A 19,472-nucleotide genomic window follows, 5' to 3' on the forward strand; every position below is an offset into this window, starting at 1 on the left:
TTTTGCAACGAGACCATTAAATATATTTAAGACAATGGTAGAAGAGTGTAGTTCTGTTCAGTTTATCGCTAACCTTATCACAGGGACTTCGAAGCACTACAGCTGCATGCTGATCTTGGAATAAACTGACGATAGCAAAGATATGGAATAGGTGCTTGCTAGCTAATGTTTGCTTTAGTTTGTTCCATCGGTTTGCTCGCTAGCTCTGAAAATTCAGCTATTGTGTGTGTGAACCCTGCCAACATAAAACAAAATCGCTATGGTGTGTTTGACTGGATTAACCTCACGTTAGTTACGTGCATTGAGTGCCTTTCAGACGGTAACTAGACACTAACACTCTGTCACCTTGCCAGCTAAGGCACACTACACATTGCATTGCTTGCTTCATTGACTCGAATTCAAACAGTTGAAAAGACTGGTTGATGTTACTGTAGCTAGCTAACATAAAGAGTGACCTGTAATTCAATGCAGCGAAAATGAAGACTGATGACGGTTGTGTTTTATTGTATTGCGTGGTAGAAGTAAAGAAATCTAACATATCCTTTGTTTGAACTACTTACTGGAGGTCAGCCACCAAGGACAGACTGTCAGATTCCCACACATGCACAGTACCTGCATCATGTGCCACTGCTGAGGGGTGGGGGCAGTGGATGAAACCATTGAGGCAAAGGGTGGGGTCGCAATCTTTTGAAACTTAAAAACGCGCTATTATGTGTCTATAATCAGCACAAGTGCTTTCATTGCATATTATTAATGTTAGTGTGATTACATAGTTATGTTTAAAGTGATATATTGGGGGGTGACAAATCATATTTTCCCAGAATGGGGAGGGTCGTTTAAATTCTACAAAATAAGACATGCATCACTGCTTTTTAAAGTTACAAACTTGTAACTTATTCGAATCTAAAGCCATTGTATTTAATTTTAATATACACATAGCCTATCCTGTACTTCACTTTCATCTGAATAACTAAATGTCAAGAAAAGTTACTCTGCTCCCTGGTGGTAACAAGAGCTAAGTGCTGATTATATTTGTTTTGTTGTTGTTCGCAATAGCATTCATTATTTTCAAAGCAGTAAAAATGAAACGCCATCGATGAAGAAATAAGTTTGCATTTATTAGACAAACCAAACACAGGTTCACATCCAGTGAGAATATGGAAACATTTCATGGGATGAAAATAAATATACAAATTGTTCCTTTCAATACATTATTTTGTTATTGCACAACATAAGTCTCATGCTTCAATTGGAACTGTGCTTTTAGCATTTTGCTATGAACAACCCAATGACAACTACAAACAAGTAAGCAGATCACACAGTATTTAAGATCAATGCAATGTTTCAAATTTTAAAACATAAATTTTACATTTCATTTTGATATCAGACCAGTAAGAGCGCACTGTAAACTGACAAATGTAACATCTAAAAGTCTGTAAGTTAAAAAACATACCTTGTAACATTGTGGAAATAAAATGTATGTCATTCCTGAATAACACTTGCATTTATTTCCTTGTCTGATATGCATATGAGTGCATGCTGCTCTTAATTAAATTGATGGGTGTCTGTCATTACAGAATAGCATGGTGGTCTTCGCAAGGTAAACAGATTGGAATTACTCGTTACTTTTTGTGATGCAACTATTCAACCTGATGTAGCACACCAACCAACACATGGGAGATCTACAAATTTGGAGTAGCCAATAGAACCCTTTGTATTTCAGACAAACCAGGTGACATACATATGACCTGGTTGTAATCTTAGTATGAAACAATCCCATTTGTATTTCCTCGTAATAAAAAATTGGTGAAGGTAAATAACTTTGATGAGAGTAGTATTAATGAAGCACTACTGTTGTCGACATGTTTCAGGCCATAAAAAGCTGCATTCAATGTTAGTAGGCTGCTTTTGAAATATCTCCAAGAAAAACAGCCATTGCAAAAATTAATATTTCAAATGAATTTCAAAACGAGACAGTAATGCTTAGTTAAAATAATAGGACTTTTGAAATGCAGAACATTTAAGAAGTAACAATTAATTGTTTGTTTTGCCTTATTTGTGTAGGCAGTTTATTACTTCTTCAATTATTCATGAATTGTTATTGTCTTTACAATATAAAACATGATTCCAATCCAAGGTCCAAGCAGCAGCTCTGAATAAAAGCAAACATTTCCATATATTGTGTGTTGGGCTGCCAAAGTTGTGGTACTGGCTCTAATTCAAAGTACACATATGGTACGTTACAGTTCACCTATCGAAGGCACCGGACATCTGTCTGATGCTACTTCCTGTCAGTTCGGATGCAGTTCAATTGACTTACAGTAAGAACACTTGGTTGGTGTTTGTATGCAACTTCCTTTTAAGGCAAATAAGGAAAACACACTGAAAATGTGTACTGAGGCGCTAAAGGTGACAAAGCCAGCGTCCTAAATGGCACCCTATTCCCTATATAGTGCATTACTTTTGATCAGAGCCCTATGGCCCCTAGTGAAAAATACCACCCTATATAGGGAAAAGGGTGCATTTGGGATGTAGACAAAATAAAACTACGGTCAGTTTAGCTGTAAAATGGTGCATTGGGGAACCTGTTCCATTTTGAGGGAGTGCATTATCATATAAACAGAGATAGCAGTTCTTTAGGCTAGATTAAAGCAGCACAACTTCCAACAACCATTACATCACTGAGTCAGAGAAACACAACCAGTGGATCAAAATAAGAGGGCAATCTTCAATATGTGAAATATGACCATCTACCTTGAAAAGGCTCCACGATGTAATATCTACACTGCCAATCAGTCAAGCAATTATTATAGGAAATAGAGGACATTCAGACAAAAACATGTTAGCCCTGCCTAGCCCTTTTGGAGTGGTTCACTTTAGGTTGGCATCTTTTAAAAAGTTAAAAGGAAAAACCGTAAGCAAATACAAATGTTAGGTTAAATGTTCAGAAAATAAAAAAGTAAAATCTTTCCTTAGTGGCTCCTTGATCTTTGGGTGTAAGTCTCCTTCCTGTTTCTCATCTCATCCAAAGGTCAAGAGGGTGATGTCATCAGTAGTGCTCATGGGAAATAATATCAATGCAACACACAGCCACCACAGAGTCTAGGTTTTTACCTGGGAATGGGTGAGCATGACAATGGTTATGGCTTGCGATGCTGCTTGTGCACAAATGAATCTGGTTCTAGGAAACAAAAGGTTTCAAATGACAAGTTGGGTTCTGCAGCTCTTCAGAGTCAAGTTCCAAAAAAGGAGTACTTGGGTTCTAGAGTTCTTCATAGTCTCCACCCTCTCGATTTTCTGACCCCTCCCCTCCGGCCAAGAAATCCTCCAAGTCATCCACATCCCCGGTTTTCTTGGTCCGAGATTTCTTCTTTTTCTTCTCTTTGTCATCTCCTGTTCCTGTCTCATCTTTCTCTTTTTTCTTGTCCTTTCTATGCTTCTTCTTGCTGCTCTTCTCCTCCTCCTAAGAAAAAAGGAATAATTTCACAGAATGTCAGATTTTTTTTCTTCTCCAAATGTATGTCTACTATGCTGTATACAGTAAACACTCGCCACTTCACTTGACATGATAACCATCTGAAAAGACATCCACTCCCTTACCTCTTTGTTTTTCTTCTTTTTCTTCTTTTCTTTTGAGGAGTGTTTGCTTTCCTTCTCTGAAAAGCATTTTGTATAATTTGAGCAATAAATACAAAGCAATTTTGTTTCATAATGTGATACACTTTGGTATTGTTCTCGGTCATGTGCTACGGTACTATTCTATGGTACTGGGTCATATTCATTAGATAACAAATGGAAGAAAATGGACTGAAACAGGGTAGAACTACCTTAACTCTTGTCCAATAAGACACTTTTTTTCTTTTTACGTTGCAAAACATTTTAATACAGTATGCACTGATGAATACGACCCTGTTCTCGATATATTTGTGGCAGTGGACTTGCCTTCTAGGTCCTCACTGCTGTCCTTGGCTCTGGGGGCCTCCTCAGTGAAGCCCAAGCCAAACAGGTCTGTCTCGTTCTTGCTCTTAAAGGAGGGCTTCAGGACCGGCGTGGCCTTCAGGGGCTCAGGGATCAGAACGGCTGGAAGGATGTCATCATCTGACAGCTCCAGATCAGATAGTACTTCATCCCTGACTGGGAAAACCTCCTGTGGATGGATGCAGAGGGAAATAATGATATCCCACAAGTTCAGACTTCACATATAGATTTTAACCATGTATCCTAACATAAAATAACAATCAAATAATTTATTGAAAATGTGTATTACACCCAAATGTATAAAATAAATATTTCACAAATGCAGCACTACATATTTTACCAGGAAAGTAATTCCTATAGGTTGACAACTACTCAATCTAACCATGATGAATTGTAGCTTACAACCCTAAATAACATCCTTTTGCCATAGCTACCTTAGTTATCTTCTGGATGACCACCTCCTGCTCAGACTCAAAATCAGGATCATCCATGATGAAGGAAAGCATCTGTTCAGCAACAGGGGCCTCTGGGTCAGAGTCTGAACCCTCCACCCCAGGGCTTCCCCCCTTCTTTGCTCTGGGTGGGCCTGGCTGGGGGCCTGGCTGCTCCAGGGCTACTGCAGGGATCATGGTGAGGGAGATTGGCTCTGCCTCCAAGAGGACAGTGTTCTCCAGGAGCTGGGAAGCAGGAGTCAAAGGCTCCGGAGCTTGAGGCTCCATGGCATGGGGCATTATGGACTCAGTGCCCGGTCTAAAATGGAAAACAAAAATACCACTTACAAACACTAATTATTACTATAAATTACACTACATTAACAAATATGAACGATATAAGAGGGGCGTAAAACAGAAAGGAGACTACATTAACAAATATGAACGATATAAGAGGGGTGTAAAACAAAAAGGAGACTACATTAACAGATATGAACGATATAAGAGGGGTGTAAAACAAAAAGGAGACTACATTAACAGATATGAACGATATAAGAGGGGTGTAAAACAAAAAGGAGACTACATTAACAGATATGAACGATATAAGAGGGGTGTAAAACAAAAAGGAGACTACATTAACAAATATGAACGATATAAGAGGGGTGTAAAACAGAAAGGAGACTACATTAACAAATATGAACGATATAAGAGGGGTGTAAAACAGAAAGGAGACTACATTAACAAATATGAACGATATAAGAGGGGCGTAAAACAGAAAGCAGACTACATTAACGGATATGCTGGACATTTATTTGGGGCTTACTTTTTCAGCTCTGATTCACGGTCAAGGTGGTCATCCTGCGCGGCAGCGGGTGCTGCTGGTGGTGGGGGTGCTTCCTCCTCATCGCTGGACATGGTGAAGTCTTTACTGGTGAGAAGGCCAAGGGTGCTGGGCTGGGGCAGCTCTTTGTCATCTGGGTCTAGTTCATCCTGATAACCTGCCACCATAGGGTTCCCTCTGTCTTCTCCCTCACTGGGGACACACAACAGAGCATCTAACGTTTTTATTTTCGCCTTTTTAAATATATGTATTTTAGACAGAGCAGAATGGTAGAGGCATTCCAGTGTTCTCTCATCTCCAACTAAAACATTGTTGGTGATTCTTAAATCCTCCTCCACATTCTATTTCAAAGGAAGCGTTGAGTAAATAGAGCCATCTGAAAACTCTCACCACAGATGGCTTCTCCCAGATGGTACTGCGTACTGTTAACTTACAGTAGACATTTTTTATCCAGTAGGGAAGGAAAGAACTAGTGGCAATTTTTTTATTTTACCGTTATTTTACCAGGTAAGTTGACTGACATTGTCATTTACAGCAACGACCTGAGGAATAGTTACAGGGGAGAGGGATGAATGAGCCAACTATAAACTGGGGATGATTAGGTGGCCATGATGGTTTGAGGGCCAGATAGGGAATTTAGCCATGACACCGGGGTTAACACCCCTATTCTTACGATAAGTGCCATGGGATCTTTAATGACCTCAGAGAGTCAGGACACCCGTTTAACGTCCCATCCAAATATAGACAGGCCCTACATACAAAATGGCACCTTATTCCTTATATAGTGCACACATTTTCGCCAGAGCCCTATGGGAATGGGGTGCCATTTAAGATGCATATAGGGACATATAAATAAGAATAAATAGAAAGGTTGTGTCCATTCAAGTCAATGTTGGCATAAAGGGTGACCTGGCGGCCATCGCGAGTGTGCCTTAGGAGCAAAGCAGGAAGTAAAAGCAGGAAGTGTAATGATCAATCTGTGCTGTGATTTGATGAATCAACTAAAATGACATTACAAGAAAATACACTCCATTGCATGAGCCATATCAGGAAGCATCATTTGAATGAACATTCTACATTACCATGGAAATTATTACATAACAATACCAGGAAGACATTGCGAGTGTACCCACGAGTTTACCAGTCAAATTGCCAAGGTTAGAAGTTCCAAGCCCATTCTATTTATTCTTATTTCTATGGCCAGGGACACATTCTCATCTGTGAAAGTAAGAACTCTGCTACTGCTTACCTGTCACTGTCCAGTGCAGGTGCTGGCTGGGGGACCTTGACTTTAGAGGGGAAGCTGTCCTCCAGGAAGCTTTTATCCAGACCCTCGTCTGGCACAAAGTCATCCACACTCTGAACTTTAGCAGGACACACAGGGGAAGGCTCTGGCTCTGCAGACAGAGACAAAACAGTGATCAAAAGAGCCTTGATGCGTAAATGGCATCATATCCCCTATTTAGTCCACTACTTTTGACCTATTAGGGAATAGGGTGCCATTAGGGATTGATCATTTTATCCTTTAACACCACAGACTTACACTGATATTGGTACAGTGATAACTCACCTCAGAATCCATGTTTTTACCAGCAATACATGAAAACAACCCAGCACAAATGAGGGGAGAATCTAGAGCAAACAGAATGCTTAAAACCTGCTAAACTGTATTGGGCTAAAAGATCAATGTTACCTCCTTCAATACAAAGTGTTGTTCTGTAAAACTGTCAAAAAGAATCTGGCGGTTACCATATGGAAGGTTCTAGCATGCAGTTTTCCTTAATTCAGTTTTTTATTTTTTATTAATCCCCTCAGATGAGATTCTAGTGCCAAGCAGTGCAATGGTCCTTACAAATACTTCACAAAAATCCAATCAATCATTCACAAAGATTTCCTGTGACTACTTCCTGGTCTAGTACACACAGGTTTTACATGCATAGCTTAGTCCTTTCCTAAGCTTTTTGGATACAATATTGGACAAAACACACTGACAACAAACGGTTAAAAGCTGTGTTTGGCCATCCTATTGCCATTGAACAGAACATTGTCTGTCATTTTCTGTTAATTTCCAGATGATTCTACATGTTAAATTCCCACACCATACAGGTGATCGCTAGCATTCCGTGGCCACTCAGTGCTTCTGTCCATTCGTCAGTGCAGTGTGTGTTTGTTATGGAAATAGTCAAATACTGATGCAGCGACTACTTACCTGGCATGGCTGCAGGGACTTCTGGGGCAGGGGCGGAGCCAAAGAGACGTGAGATGAGGCCACGTTTCTGAGGAGGCGGTGCCTGGGCAGGGGAGGATGGTGATGGTCTAAGATGATCAGGACTCCGAGCCTGCGTCAGAGTGGGGGACTGAGGCTCAGTGGTGGGGGAAACCATCCCGGCTGGCAAGGCAGGAGGTGGAGGAGAGGGAGAAGGCGAGAGAGACTGGAGGCTAGGGACCTGGGCAGCGATGGGTGGCTGCTGAGGGGTCCCAGGGCTAGAGCTGCCAGTGGAGGCCCCACTTGGAGGGACGATGGGGGATTGGGAGCCCGAGCAAGGGCTCTGACCGTTGGCTGGACAAGGTGAACCATAGCCTTTATTGCGGGTCTCCGTATTCTCCAAGAAACTGCAAAACAATGGGTGCTGTGTTGTTAGTATTGGCAAATCAGTGCTGCATCAAGGACAGAAACATTAAAACATTTGCTATAAGTGTTAAAGAACACAAATACACTGCTATCAAAGCAAATACACATTGTGATAATCAGTGTACATGCCAAAAACTGATAAAGTATAAATATCACTGAACACACCAAACAAACTAATACAGAGTAAAAATATCATATTACATTTCATAGTTTTGATCCTCAGTCTCCTGCTGCACGCAGAGCTCCTCCAGAGTGGCGTCCATGTCTAACTGGTTGGTCTCGAGCTGCCGTAACAGAGTCTCCCTCTGTAAAAATCAACAGAGGCTTGGAATGACTGACCATGAACCAGAGCACTAATTCTCCTTTCACAAGCACTCTCAGAAACCCTTTCACAGGGAGTGGTTAGTACTTAGTCTGTGCCTGCTGTATTTCTGATGTGATTTCATGACCTCCATGAAATTCACAAGATGGTTATATTTCATAATACAATGTAGTAAAAGCTAGAACTAACCTGCAGTTGCAGGAAAGGGATGTTGAAAAATCGGTGTAAATATTTCAAGCCAAATCCATTCTTCATAGAGGCTTCAGCGTAGTGAATATAGGAGGAACCCATGGGTCTGCAAGAAACCATCAGTCAAGTATATAGACACAGCTTATGACTACTTGTAATTGTTGCAAAATGTAGGCAACATTCCCCAATTTCCCAAGTGTTCCAAAAATCTTGGTTGGGGGATCCAGGATTTTGTTCTTATTCCCTCCCGATTTCAGGAAAACCAGGACTTTTTTGGGGGAAAAAATCTTTGCAACCCAAATAAGACTAAAACAGGGAGTTCAGTTAACTACCTATTGAGATTAGCAATAACATGGCGGATGTCATCAGGTAGGATGACACGGTGGTCACCCATGTCCCTGTGGTTGCCTAGGACACAGACTGGAACATGAGTGGGTACTTTGGGTAGTTCTCTCAGGATGTAGTTGAATGTCCTGCAACGTCATAAAAAAAGAATAAAACAAACTTATAGCTATTGTTTCTCCCTATGTGAGGAATTACAAATATGTGTGTCTCCCCATACTTGGCCAAGTTCAAAGTAAATACAATGGTAATCTGTTTCACTGTTCTGACTTTGAAGCTAAGCTGAGTCAGATGCCTGCCAGCGACTGTGGGCTAAGTGGTTCATGGCCACACACCACCTTACTGAGATCTAATCCCCCATGCATGTTCCATTAGAGTTCATTGATTTATTAATTGAACCATGGCTCCATCCCAAATGTCCCCCTATTGCCTATGTTGTGCACTACTTTTCACCAGGGGCCTATGGTCTCCTAAATTCTACTTGAATATCTGCCATTTAATGTAAACCTTGTAACTAATGTACTGGACTGTTCTATAATGCACAACACAGACTGACCATTGCTTGGTGATGTCAAACATCATGATCACACCGTTGCAGTTCTTGTAAACGTCAAGGAACTCTGCATCCAAGGCCACCTCGTCAGACTATAACAAATCAATTGTTATTATTTAGATAATTGAAAATAAATGAGTCTTATGAGAATGTGACCTTTGTTTACCACTTACTAGCTACTATACAAAAAGCTCCCCAGTGGGACTCGTTAGATAAGCCAAATAGAGGAATCTTAAACGTGATAGTCACCTCTTGGGGTTCATTCTCCACTTTCAAAGTGTCCCCTCGTTTTTTACCTCGGCCTGTGAGAAAGCAGAATGTCAAGAAGCTGCAATTCAAAACATTAAACTGGACATTACATTGAACTATTGCTGTCAAGCATTACAACGCGAGAAAGCCATGTCATAGAAATAAAATCCCTTGAACGGGCATCCTCATTCAAATCAATGAGTCTGTAATACAGTCAGAGGGGCTATTCCAGTTCTAGTGATTCTATTTCTATGAACCATATACATACAGTATGATTAAACATGGCATTATTTTAAAACAAAAATGTGAATTCCTTTATTTCTAGCTTTACCGTCTGCTAAGTGCAACAAATACAGGATTGCCAGAAGCAGAAAAGCTCTTATGTTATTACTGGCAAACACATACTCAATTCTCTTCTTTTAAAAAGAGACAGTAGCTCCAGGTTATAGCATACAAAGTAGTCAAACAGTCATTTTCTTGCAAGCAATGAGCAATCTTTTTATTTCAGCCACACTGCAAACTAAGTAACGACCAACCTTCACAAGAGGGACAAACCCAGTGCACATAAGCAACTAATTTCTAGGAAAACAGATGCAGGATCTTAATTTGAGCCAGTTTGCTACAGCAGGAGAATAATCCTGCAGCAACAGCAAATGGAGATTGTATGTGGATTATAATTGATGGACATTTTTGTAGGGTATGATAGATTTTTCGTTAGGGGAAAAAAAAGTGGAAATTACAATCTTCAGAAGCATTTTTAATCCTTAAACACACTACATGTTTTTGCATTGCAGGAAAGTTCTCCTGTAACAGGGAGATCAAATTAAGATCCTACATCAGTGCACACAGTGACTCTCACCTACACCCTCAGGGAGAGGGTATTTTTGGCCTGAGGCAAGTGCAAAAGAGGAGCAAGAAAAACAACATTAATATTGCGAGGAGAAAAAAATGACACAGAAACAAGATTTATGTATAAACATTTCTGAACAAAAAAAATGGTAAAAGTATGGATGGACAATGGGATAATACATGGACACTAATACATCAGTAGAAACAGTAGCTATCAACTGATTGACTCATGAGTCACATACATTCACCCAACAAAGTCATCACACTCACCTTTATCCACCACGTCCCACACCTCCACCTTGACCACGTCATCAGTGGCTGAGATACAGAGAAACAGTCATCACAAGCCTCAACTGACAAAGCCTCACATACTAAAGCACAAACTACTATGTATCCCAAGGCTCTGTGCGCACATATGATAGCTGGGAAAGGCAAGCTGGAAAAAGTTGTTTCTGTACTACAGGTGGAATTGCATCATTACCCATGGGCCTCTTTATTAATCACACGGTCTGAGGAGGGAAATTGTTTGAGGGAATAGGCCTACTGTGGTCTGGATGTACACTAGAGATTGTTTTCACTACCCCACTAATGCCACAAAACACTTGTAGGCAAAACTACTGATCTAGCTAACTACGCAATATTATTTCTCAAACATAGTAGGCTTAAATGGATATTATTTACCTTTATATGTGCCATGTTCAACTGTGAATTACAGTTGCAGAAGTAGGAAAAGTAAACTTCATAAGTATATATTGTTGGCAGGATTAGAGATAGGTTTTAGCCAGGAGTCAATAAAAAAAATATAGGACTAAAAGCGTTGATCAAGGTGTGAAGTAAAGTGTAGAATCCCAGTTCTCTTACTTTTGTAGTTCCAATGGATGCTGGTTGCCTGGATCTCTTGAGTGGGGACGTAGTCATCCGTGAATTTCTTTCCTTGCAGTCGATGCCATAGAGTGCTCTTTCCAGTATTTCTGTCTCCACGGATAACTATTTTCACTTGTGAGAAATAATAAAACAAAGAATGACTAGCCTACCTCTTAATATATGTACAGTAACCTACAGTACCAGTCAAAAGTTGACACACCTACTCATTCAATGGTTTTTCTTTATTTTTACATTGTAGAATAATAGTGAAGACATCAAAACTATGAAATAATACATAACACATATGGAATCATGTAACAACCAAAAGTGTTAAAAAATATATTTTATATGAGATTCTTCAAAGTAGCCACCATTTTCCTTGATGACCGCTTTGCACACGCTTGGCATTCTCTCAACTAGCTTCTTGAGGTAGTCACCTAGAATGCATTTCAATTAACAGGGGTGCCTTCTCATTTACATTTACGTCATTTAGCAGACGCTCTTAAAAGTTAATTTATGGAATTTCTTTCCTTCTTAATGTGTTTGAACCAATTTGTTGTGTTGTGACAAGGTAGGAGTGGTATACAGCCGATACCCCTATTTGGTAAAAGACCAAGTCCATATTATGGCAAAAACAGGTCAAATAAGCAAAGCGAAATGACAGTCCATCATTACTTTCAGACATGAAGGTCAGTCAATCTGGAAAATGTCATGAACTTTGAAAGTTTCTTCAAGTGTAGTATCAAAAACCATCAAGCGCTATGATGAAACTGGCTCTCATGAGGACCGCCACAGGAAAGGAAGACCCAGAGTTACCGCTGCTGCAGAGGATACGTTCATTAGAGTTAACTGCTGGTTGCAGCCCAAATAAATGCTTCAGAGTTCAAGTAAGAGACACATCTCAACATCAACTGTTCAGAGGAGACTCAGGCCTTCATGGTTGAATTTATGCAAAGGAAGAAGAGCATTGCTTGGGCCAAGAAACATGAGCAATGGACATTAGACTGGTGGAAATTTGTCCTTTGGTCTGATGAGTCCAAATTTGAGATTTTTGGTCCCAACCGCCGTGTCTTTGTGAGATGCAGAGTAGGTAAACGGATGATCCCCGCATGTGTGGTTCCCACCGTGAAGCATGGAGGAGGAGGTGTGATGGTGCTTTGCTGGTGACACGGTCTGTGATTTATTTAGAATTCAAGGCAGACTTAACCAGCATGGCTACCACAGCATTCTGCAGCGATATGCCATCCCATCTGGTTTGTGCTTACATTTACATTTAAGTCATTTAGCAGACGCTCTTATCCAGAGCGACTTACAAATTGGTGCGTTCACCTTAAGACATCCAGTGGAACAGCCACTTTACAATAGTGCATCTAAATCTTTTAAGGGGGGGTGAGAAGGATTACTTTATCCTATCCTAGGTATTCCTGAAAGAGGTGGGGTTTCAGGTGTCTCCGGAAGGTGGTGATTGACTCCGCTGTCCTGGCGTCGTGAGGGAGTTTGTTCCACCATTGGGGGGCCAGAGCAGCGAACAGTTTTGACTGGGCTGCGCGGGAACTGTACTTCCTCAGTGGTAGGGAGGCGAGCAGGCCAGAGGTGGATGAACGCAGTGCCCTTGTTTGGGTGTAGGGCCTGATCAGAGCCTGGAGGTACTGAGGTGCCGTTCCCCTCACAGCTCCGTAGGCAAGCACCATGGTCTTGTAGCGGATGCGAGCTTCAACTGGAAGCCAGTGGAGAGAGCGGAGTGACGTGAGAGTGCTTAGTGGGACTATCATTTGTTTATCAACAAGACAATGACCCAAAACACACCTCAAGGGCTATTTGACCAAGGAGAGTGAAGAAGTGCTGCATCAGATGACCTGGTCTCCACAATCCCCTGACCTCAACCTAATTGAGATAGTTTGGGATGAGTTGGACCACAGAGTGAAGGAAAAGCAGTGAACAAGTGCTCAGCATATGTGGGAACTCCTTCAAGACTGTTGGAAAAGCCTTCCTCATGAAGCTAGTTGAGAAATTGCCAAGAATGTGCAAAGCTGTCATCAAGGCAAAGGATGGCTACTTAGAATCTAAAATATATTTGGATTTGTTGAACACTTTTTTTGGTTACTATTATTTAAAAGTTTTGTTGTATTCAATATTATTCTAACATATGTAGAAAATAGTAAAATCAAAGTAAAAACGTTGAATGAGTAGGTGTCCAAACTTGTGACTGGTACTGTTAATTATATCATATAATGCTATATGCATAAAAAAATACACAACTTACTGTTGTACTGTACTCCTTTGGCAAAGCGTCTCTGTAAACTATGATTCATGGACTGCATACCAGCGGGGATGTTCTTGTCCCTCGGCAGGCCTGGTTCAGAACCAACTAGCTTCTTCAGAGCTGAAAACATCTCGACAGGAAGCTGATTTTACTAACCCTCAGTAAGAAATGTGTGAAATACAGTAATGTTTGACAGAACCCCCAAAATGATGGAAATTGTGTTATATTGGATGATGATCTGATCAACACAAGTAGGCCTAAGCTATCAATCCAAATTGTCAAAGTAGCACTGCATTACTGTGGTACACAGAAGTAGCACTACACCCCATCTGGAAGAATGTAACGTTATTGCCAGGTGGCTATGCTTGCATATTTCAAGTTCGTTAGGACCAGTTTTCTACTAAAAGGATTCCCGCAAATCTCTCTCAAGGGCAGACAATAACGTTAGCTTGATCAGCCGTTTCTTCTCTCATGTTGTCTTAGGTTACCATCACCTGCCAGAAAGAAACCACAGAAACAATTTTAACTACTTATTCATGTATAATTTCCTCCAGTAGCCTACTTAGCTAGCTAGCTAACGTGAACTAGCTTATTGGGGAGAACCAGGAAAACTGCTTCTTGAAAATTATGATTTTTCAAATGAGCTAAATACTAGTTCATAAACACCAGCATATTTCTAAACGATTGTCAGTAACGTTAATACCAGCATTGCTAACTATTCTTCGTGGGCATCGTCAGCTGATACGTTGTAACAGTTAGCTAGCTAGCCGGCAGACAGTCTGGGGATAGCTAACAAATTAGCTCGCAAGCTAGTGATGCTGGTCTACAGTAACTCAGCAAATGGTGGTCACACCAGATACTGAGTAGCTATCAGATATTCCCTCTGTTCATATTCGCTATTTCATCGACGTTTTTGCAATTGCACCTGATATGGTCACACGCTCACCTGTACATCTGCTGCCATTACTAATAGTAAATACTAGCTGGCTAGTTTATATTGACGATGTGGCTGGCTAACGCTAGTTAGCATCACGATAAGGTACCGTTAACCAATGTTACTGCTAGCTAGCAAGGTAAATTGGCAGTGCTGATGTCCTGAAAAATACCCACCGGCAATCCAAGTATTCTTCAATGTAACGTTAGCAAACGTGACATGGTTATTTCAAAAATCCAGCTCTTGATAAATGTGAAAGACGCTAACGTTACACATTCCTTAGCACTGAACAGCTTGCTCCCTGAGGTGGAATCATTAGTCAAAATAACTTCGTTTTGTAACTAAAAAGAGAGTTTTCTATTGGACAAATTCGTTTACTTATGTTTAAGAAACGTTTGGCAACAGAATCGGCCAGTGGTTGCTCAGTGGGTTGTACCAGAGAGGAAGAGGAAGAGAGGCCCAACTCGGTGGGAAATCTATCTTCCTCCAGCAGGCGGCGTTTTTCGTTGTTTTTCACCCACCAAGCAATGAGGTCAACGAGAGAGTGTTGAAATTGGTCAACAAAAAAATGAATTACTTATTTTTACGTGAGGTTAATTTGATTGAATATAATTTTCGTAATGCTTAGTACGAGTCTTCTGATATAGTGAACAAAAATATAAACGCAACGTGTAAAGTGTTGGTCCCATGTTTCATGAGCTGAAATAAAAGAGGCCAAACATTTTTCATATGCACAAAAAGCTTATTTATTTCAAAGCAGACCATGTGTATGCCGGTGTGCTGATGTTAACCTTGTGAACAGAGTGCCCCATGGTGGCGGTGGGGTTATGGTATGAGAGTGTTGAAAGGCATAAGCTATGGACAACGAACAAAATTGCATTTTATCGATGGCAATTTGAATGCACAGAGATACCAACCAAGACTTCACAAAATGGGACAAACACCAAATTGAGACTCTGCACGCAGAATTCTGCAAAAATATCCTCCGTGTACAACGTAAAACACCAAATAATGCATGCAGAGCAGAATTAGGCCGATACCCACTAATTATCAAAATCCAGAAAAGAGCCGTTAAATTCTACAACCACCTAAAAGGAAGCGATTCACAAACCTTCCATAACAAAGCCATCACCTACAGAGAGATGAACCTGGAGAAGAGTCCCCTAAGCAAGCTGGTCCTGGGGCTCTGTTCACAAACACAAACACACCCTACAGAGCCCCAGGACAACAGCACAATTAGACCCAACCAAATCATGAGAAAACAAAAAGATAATTACTTAACACATTGGAAAGAATTAACAAAAAAACAGAGCAAACTAGAATGCTATTTGGCCCTACACAGAGAGTACACAGCGGCAGAATACCTGACCACTGTGACTGACCCAAAATTAAGGAAAGCTTTGACTATGTACAGACTCAGTGAGCATAGCCTTGCTATTGAGAAAGGCCGCCGTAGGCAGACATGGCTCTCAAGAGAAGACAGGCTATGTGCTCACTGCCCACAAAATGAGGTGGAAACTGAGCTGCACTTCCTAACCTCCTGCCCAATGTATGACCATATTAGAGAGACACATTTCCCCAGATTACACAGATCCACAAAGAATTCGAAAACAAATCCAATTTTGAAAAACTCCCATATCTTTTGGGTGAAATTCCACAGTGTGCTATCACAGCAGCAATATTTGTGACCTGTTGCCACGAGAAAAGGGCAACCAGTGAAGAACAAACACCATTGTAAATACAACCCATATTTATGCTTATTCATTTTATCTTGTGTCCTTTAACTATTTGTACATTGTATATATATATATAATATGACATTTGTAATGTCTTTACTGTTTTGAAACTTCTGTATGTGTAATGTTTACTGTTAATTTTTGTTGTTTTTCACTTTATATATTCACTTTGTATGTTGTCTACCTCACTTGCTTTGGCAATGTTAACACATGTTTCCCATGCCAATAAAGCCCTTGAATTGAATTGATACCGTGACAAGATCCTGAGGCCCATTGTTGAGTCATTCATCCACCGCTATCACCTCATGTTTCAGCATGATAATGCATGGCCCCATGTCGCAAGGATCTGTACACAATTCCTGGAAGCTGAAAATGTTCCAGTTCTTCCATGGCCTGCATACTCACCAGACATGTCACCCATAGAGCATGTTTGGCATGCACTGGATAGATGTGTACAGCAGCGTGTTCCAGTTCACACCAATATCCAGCAACTTTTCACAGCCATTGAAGAGGAGTGGGATAACATTCCACAGGCCACAATCAATATCCTGATCAACTCTATGGAAAGGAGATGTGTTGCATGAGGCAAATGGTGGTCACACCAGATACTGAGTAGTTTTCTGATCCACACCCTACTTTTAAGGTATCTGTGACCAACAGATGCATATCTGTATTCCCAGTCATGTGAAACCCAGTCAGATTAATTTAATTCAATTCAATTCAATTCAATTCAATTCAATTGACTGATTTTATATATTACCTTTATTTAACTAGGCAATTCAGTTAAGAACAAATTCTTATTTTCAATGACAGCCTAGGAACAGTGGGTTAACTGCCTGTTTAGAGACAGATTTGTACCTTGTCAGCTCGGGGGTTTGAACTTGCAACCTTCCGGTTACTAGTCCAACGCTCTAACCACTAGGCTACCCTGCCGCCCCAATATATGATCTGTAACTTAGTAAAATATTTGAATTGTTGCATGTTGAGTTAATTTTTTTGTTCAGTATGAGTAGGATACGTGACATCCCGCAACTTTGAGAAAAAACTCTTTATATCAGAGTTGTCTTGAGATGGCTATGCATTGTCATGGGATGAAAGCTAGTAGCATAGCCTCTTTCTCCATTGAATACAGGTTGACATCAACAACCCTCATTGAATATTTTTAAAAGGATTACAAAAATTTGATGTTTCTACCAACCCAAAGAAAGGACTTTGTGGACAACTCCCATTGTTAGGGTGTCAGTATATCCATAATCTTTGGTTGTACCCAATGGTTTACAATATTGGTTGTACCACGGGTACTTGCTCCCTCAAGCTAGCTTGTATTTTATTTTACTCCCCCTAGCGCCAGGATCATCAACTAGATTTAGCCCATTTTTTTCTTGAGCAGATGGTCGGGGGCCAGAACAGAATTACAAATCATTTGTTGACCGTAAAGAGTTCCAAACAGATATAATTTGACTAAAACATAATCATTTCAAACCTTGCTTACATTTGTATATGATCACGTGTCTCTTTAATATGCGTGGGAATACTTGGGAACCAGTGACAGTCAGTGACGTTTATGATGAGGGAGAATTTCATTTTTTCACGAGCATGGCCTTATTTCTATTACAGCCTATTGGATGACTCTCATTCCTATTCCATTCAATGTAACAGCGATAAGCTTAGGCTACAACATGATACTCAAAATGTCCCTATACGCATCATGAGGTTGCTACAATCTAGCCTATGAATGAAAGTTTACAACTTAAGTGCACACAAGTCCAGCAACAAATTTGTAATCAAGTTGACCGCCTTGCACACTCTTGCCTGCATCTAGCTGATATAGGGTGTAATCATTAGTCCAACAGTTGCAAACAAGACAAATATTGGACAAATTCAGGTAACTTTATCCACGTTTTGTTCCGTTTGCTTCCGTTTAAGAAACGTTTTTCAACAGAATCTGCAGAATGAGTACACCCCTGATCATGCGTAAACAGAGTTTCCATTTCATAGCAGCCATGTTGTATTCCTTCTCTTCCCTTCATTTGTGGACTTCAATGCACAACACATCAGCTTTGTGTGACCAGGCTGAAAAACCTTTCCAAGCCAAACCGCTACACACAGCCTACATCGTTGTCACCATATTAGCTAAAGTAACGTCATAGTCAGCATAGCTAATAGAACTAACGCGTTAGGTAACCCATCATGCAGTAAGGTTAGTGTACAGTCAGTAAGCAGTTACACCAGCGGGCTCTGGTGGCAATAAATTATCAATACCAAAAGCTTACCATGACTTCGAAGAGTTCCAGTGTTGTGTTGGAAAGTCATAGCCATCTAGCTAAAATAACATCCCTCTGTTTGAGCAGGGTGTTTCAGTAGGCTAAACTAGCTAGCTGCATTTGCTTGCCAAGTAAGTGAAAGTGAACAAAAATGACAATATCTTTCTCTATTTCTCTCTTGCATCTCCTTCATTTTGGAAGAAATTAATTTGTTCAAAACTGTTCAACTATTGTATTTCTCTCTCTTTGAGTCAACTACTCACCACATTTTATACACTGCGTGCTAGCTAGCAGTAGCTTATGCTTTCAGTACTAGATTCATTCTCTGAAAAAAAAACAATGGGGTGGACAACATGTCAGTTCATGCTGCAAGAGCCCTGATAGGTTGGAGGACATCCTCCGGAAACTGTCATAATTACTGTGTAAGTCTATGGAAGGGGGTGAGAACCATGAGCCTCCTAGGTTTTGTATTGAAGTCAATGTACCCAGAGGAGGACGGAAGCTAGCTGTCCTCCGGCTACACCATGGTGCTACCTTACAGAGTGTTGTTGAGGCTACTGTAGACCTTCATTGCAAAATAGCATGTTTTAATCAGTTATTTGATGACGTGATTATATTTAGTATACTTTTATCTAAAAAATATAACTTATATAACCACTGAGCTATATATTGTAGTGAACGGTGGGTCAGGGAACTGAATTTGGGTCTCTAGCATGAAAGGCAAAACCCTACTCATCACGCCAATAGGATTAACCCAAATGGTGGGAATTGTAATGTGGCTCATATAGCGAGGATCACTACACTGCCCTCTCTGAACGGGAAGGCACATCCCCACACTTCAACTAACCTAAGCCCCCTCACACATCCGAGCCATGAGTTCCGATGGCCTCACACCTGCCATCCCACTTTTGACACAAATCTAGCCCTGACCGGGACTCAAACCCGGGTCCAGCCACTTTAAAGCCAACTCATTAACCGGTACACCAAGAGGTCAAAACCTCTTGACAAGGTTGCTAGGTGTTGGG

At 40.7% G+C, this 19,472-nt stretch overlaps 1 protein-coding gene across 3 annotated transcripts; it reads right to left on the bottom strand.

Moving 5' to 3' along the window:
• Window positions 1-1,097: 1,097 nt before the first annotated feature.
• Window positions 1,098-14,909, bottom strand: LOC115140272 (rab-like protein 6). Of its 3 annotated transcripts, none has more exons than XM_029678553.2 (17): window positions 14,624-14,909; window positions 13,514-14,007; window positions 11,248-11,382; window positions 10,657-10,704; window positions 10,397-10,426; window positions 9,538-9,590; window positions 9,292-9,380; window positions 8,726-8,866; window positions 8,394-8,499; window positions 8,084-8,187; window positions 7,460-7,863; window positions 6,500-6,647; window positions 5,233-5,442; window positions 4,413-4,728; window positions 3,943-4,147; window positions 3,601-3,656; window positions 1,098-3,463 (listed from the first exon to the last, which is right to left on the bottom strand). In XM_029678553.2, the coding sequence occupies exons 2-17, from the start codon at window positions 13,641-13,643 to the stop codon at window positions 3,263-3,265; spliced, it is 2,376 nt and encodes a 791-aa protein (XP_029534413.1). In that variant the 5' UTR covers window positions 13,644-14,007; window positions 14,624-14,909; the 3' UTR covers window positions 1,098-3,262. The 3 variants fall into 3 exon arrangements, with proteins under 3 accessions (XP_029534413.1, XP_064882839.1, XP_029534414.1); XM_065026767.1 differs by lacking the exon at window positions 14,624-14,909 and adding an exon at window positions 14,460-14,557; XM_029678554.2 differs by lacking the exon at window positions 10,397-10,426.
• Window positions 14,910-19,472: the final 4,563 nt, after the last annotated feature.

Source organism: Oncorhynchus nerka, linkage group LG13, assembly GCF_034236695.1.
Source record: "Oncorhynchus nerka isolate Pitt River linkage group LG13, Oner_Uvic_2.0, whole genome shotgun sequence".
NCBI lineage: Eukaryota > Metazoa > Chordata > Actinopteri > Salmoniformes > Salmonidae > Oncorhynchus > Oncorhynchus nerka.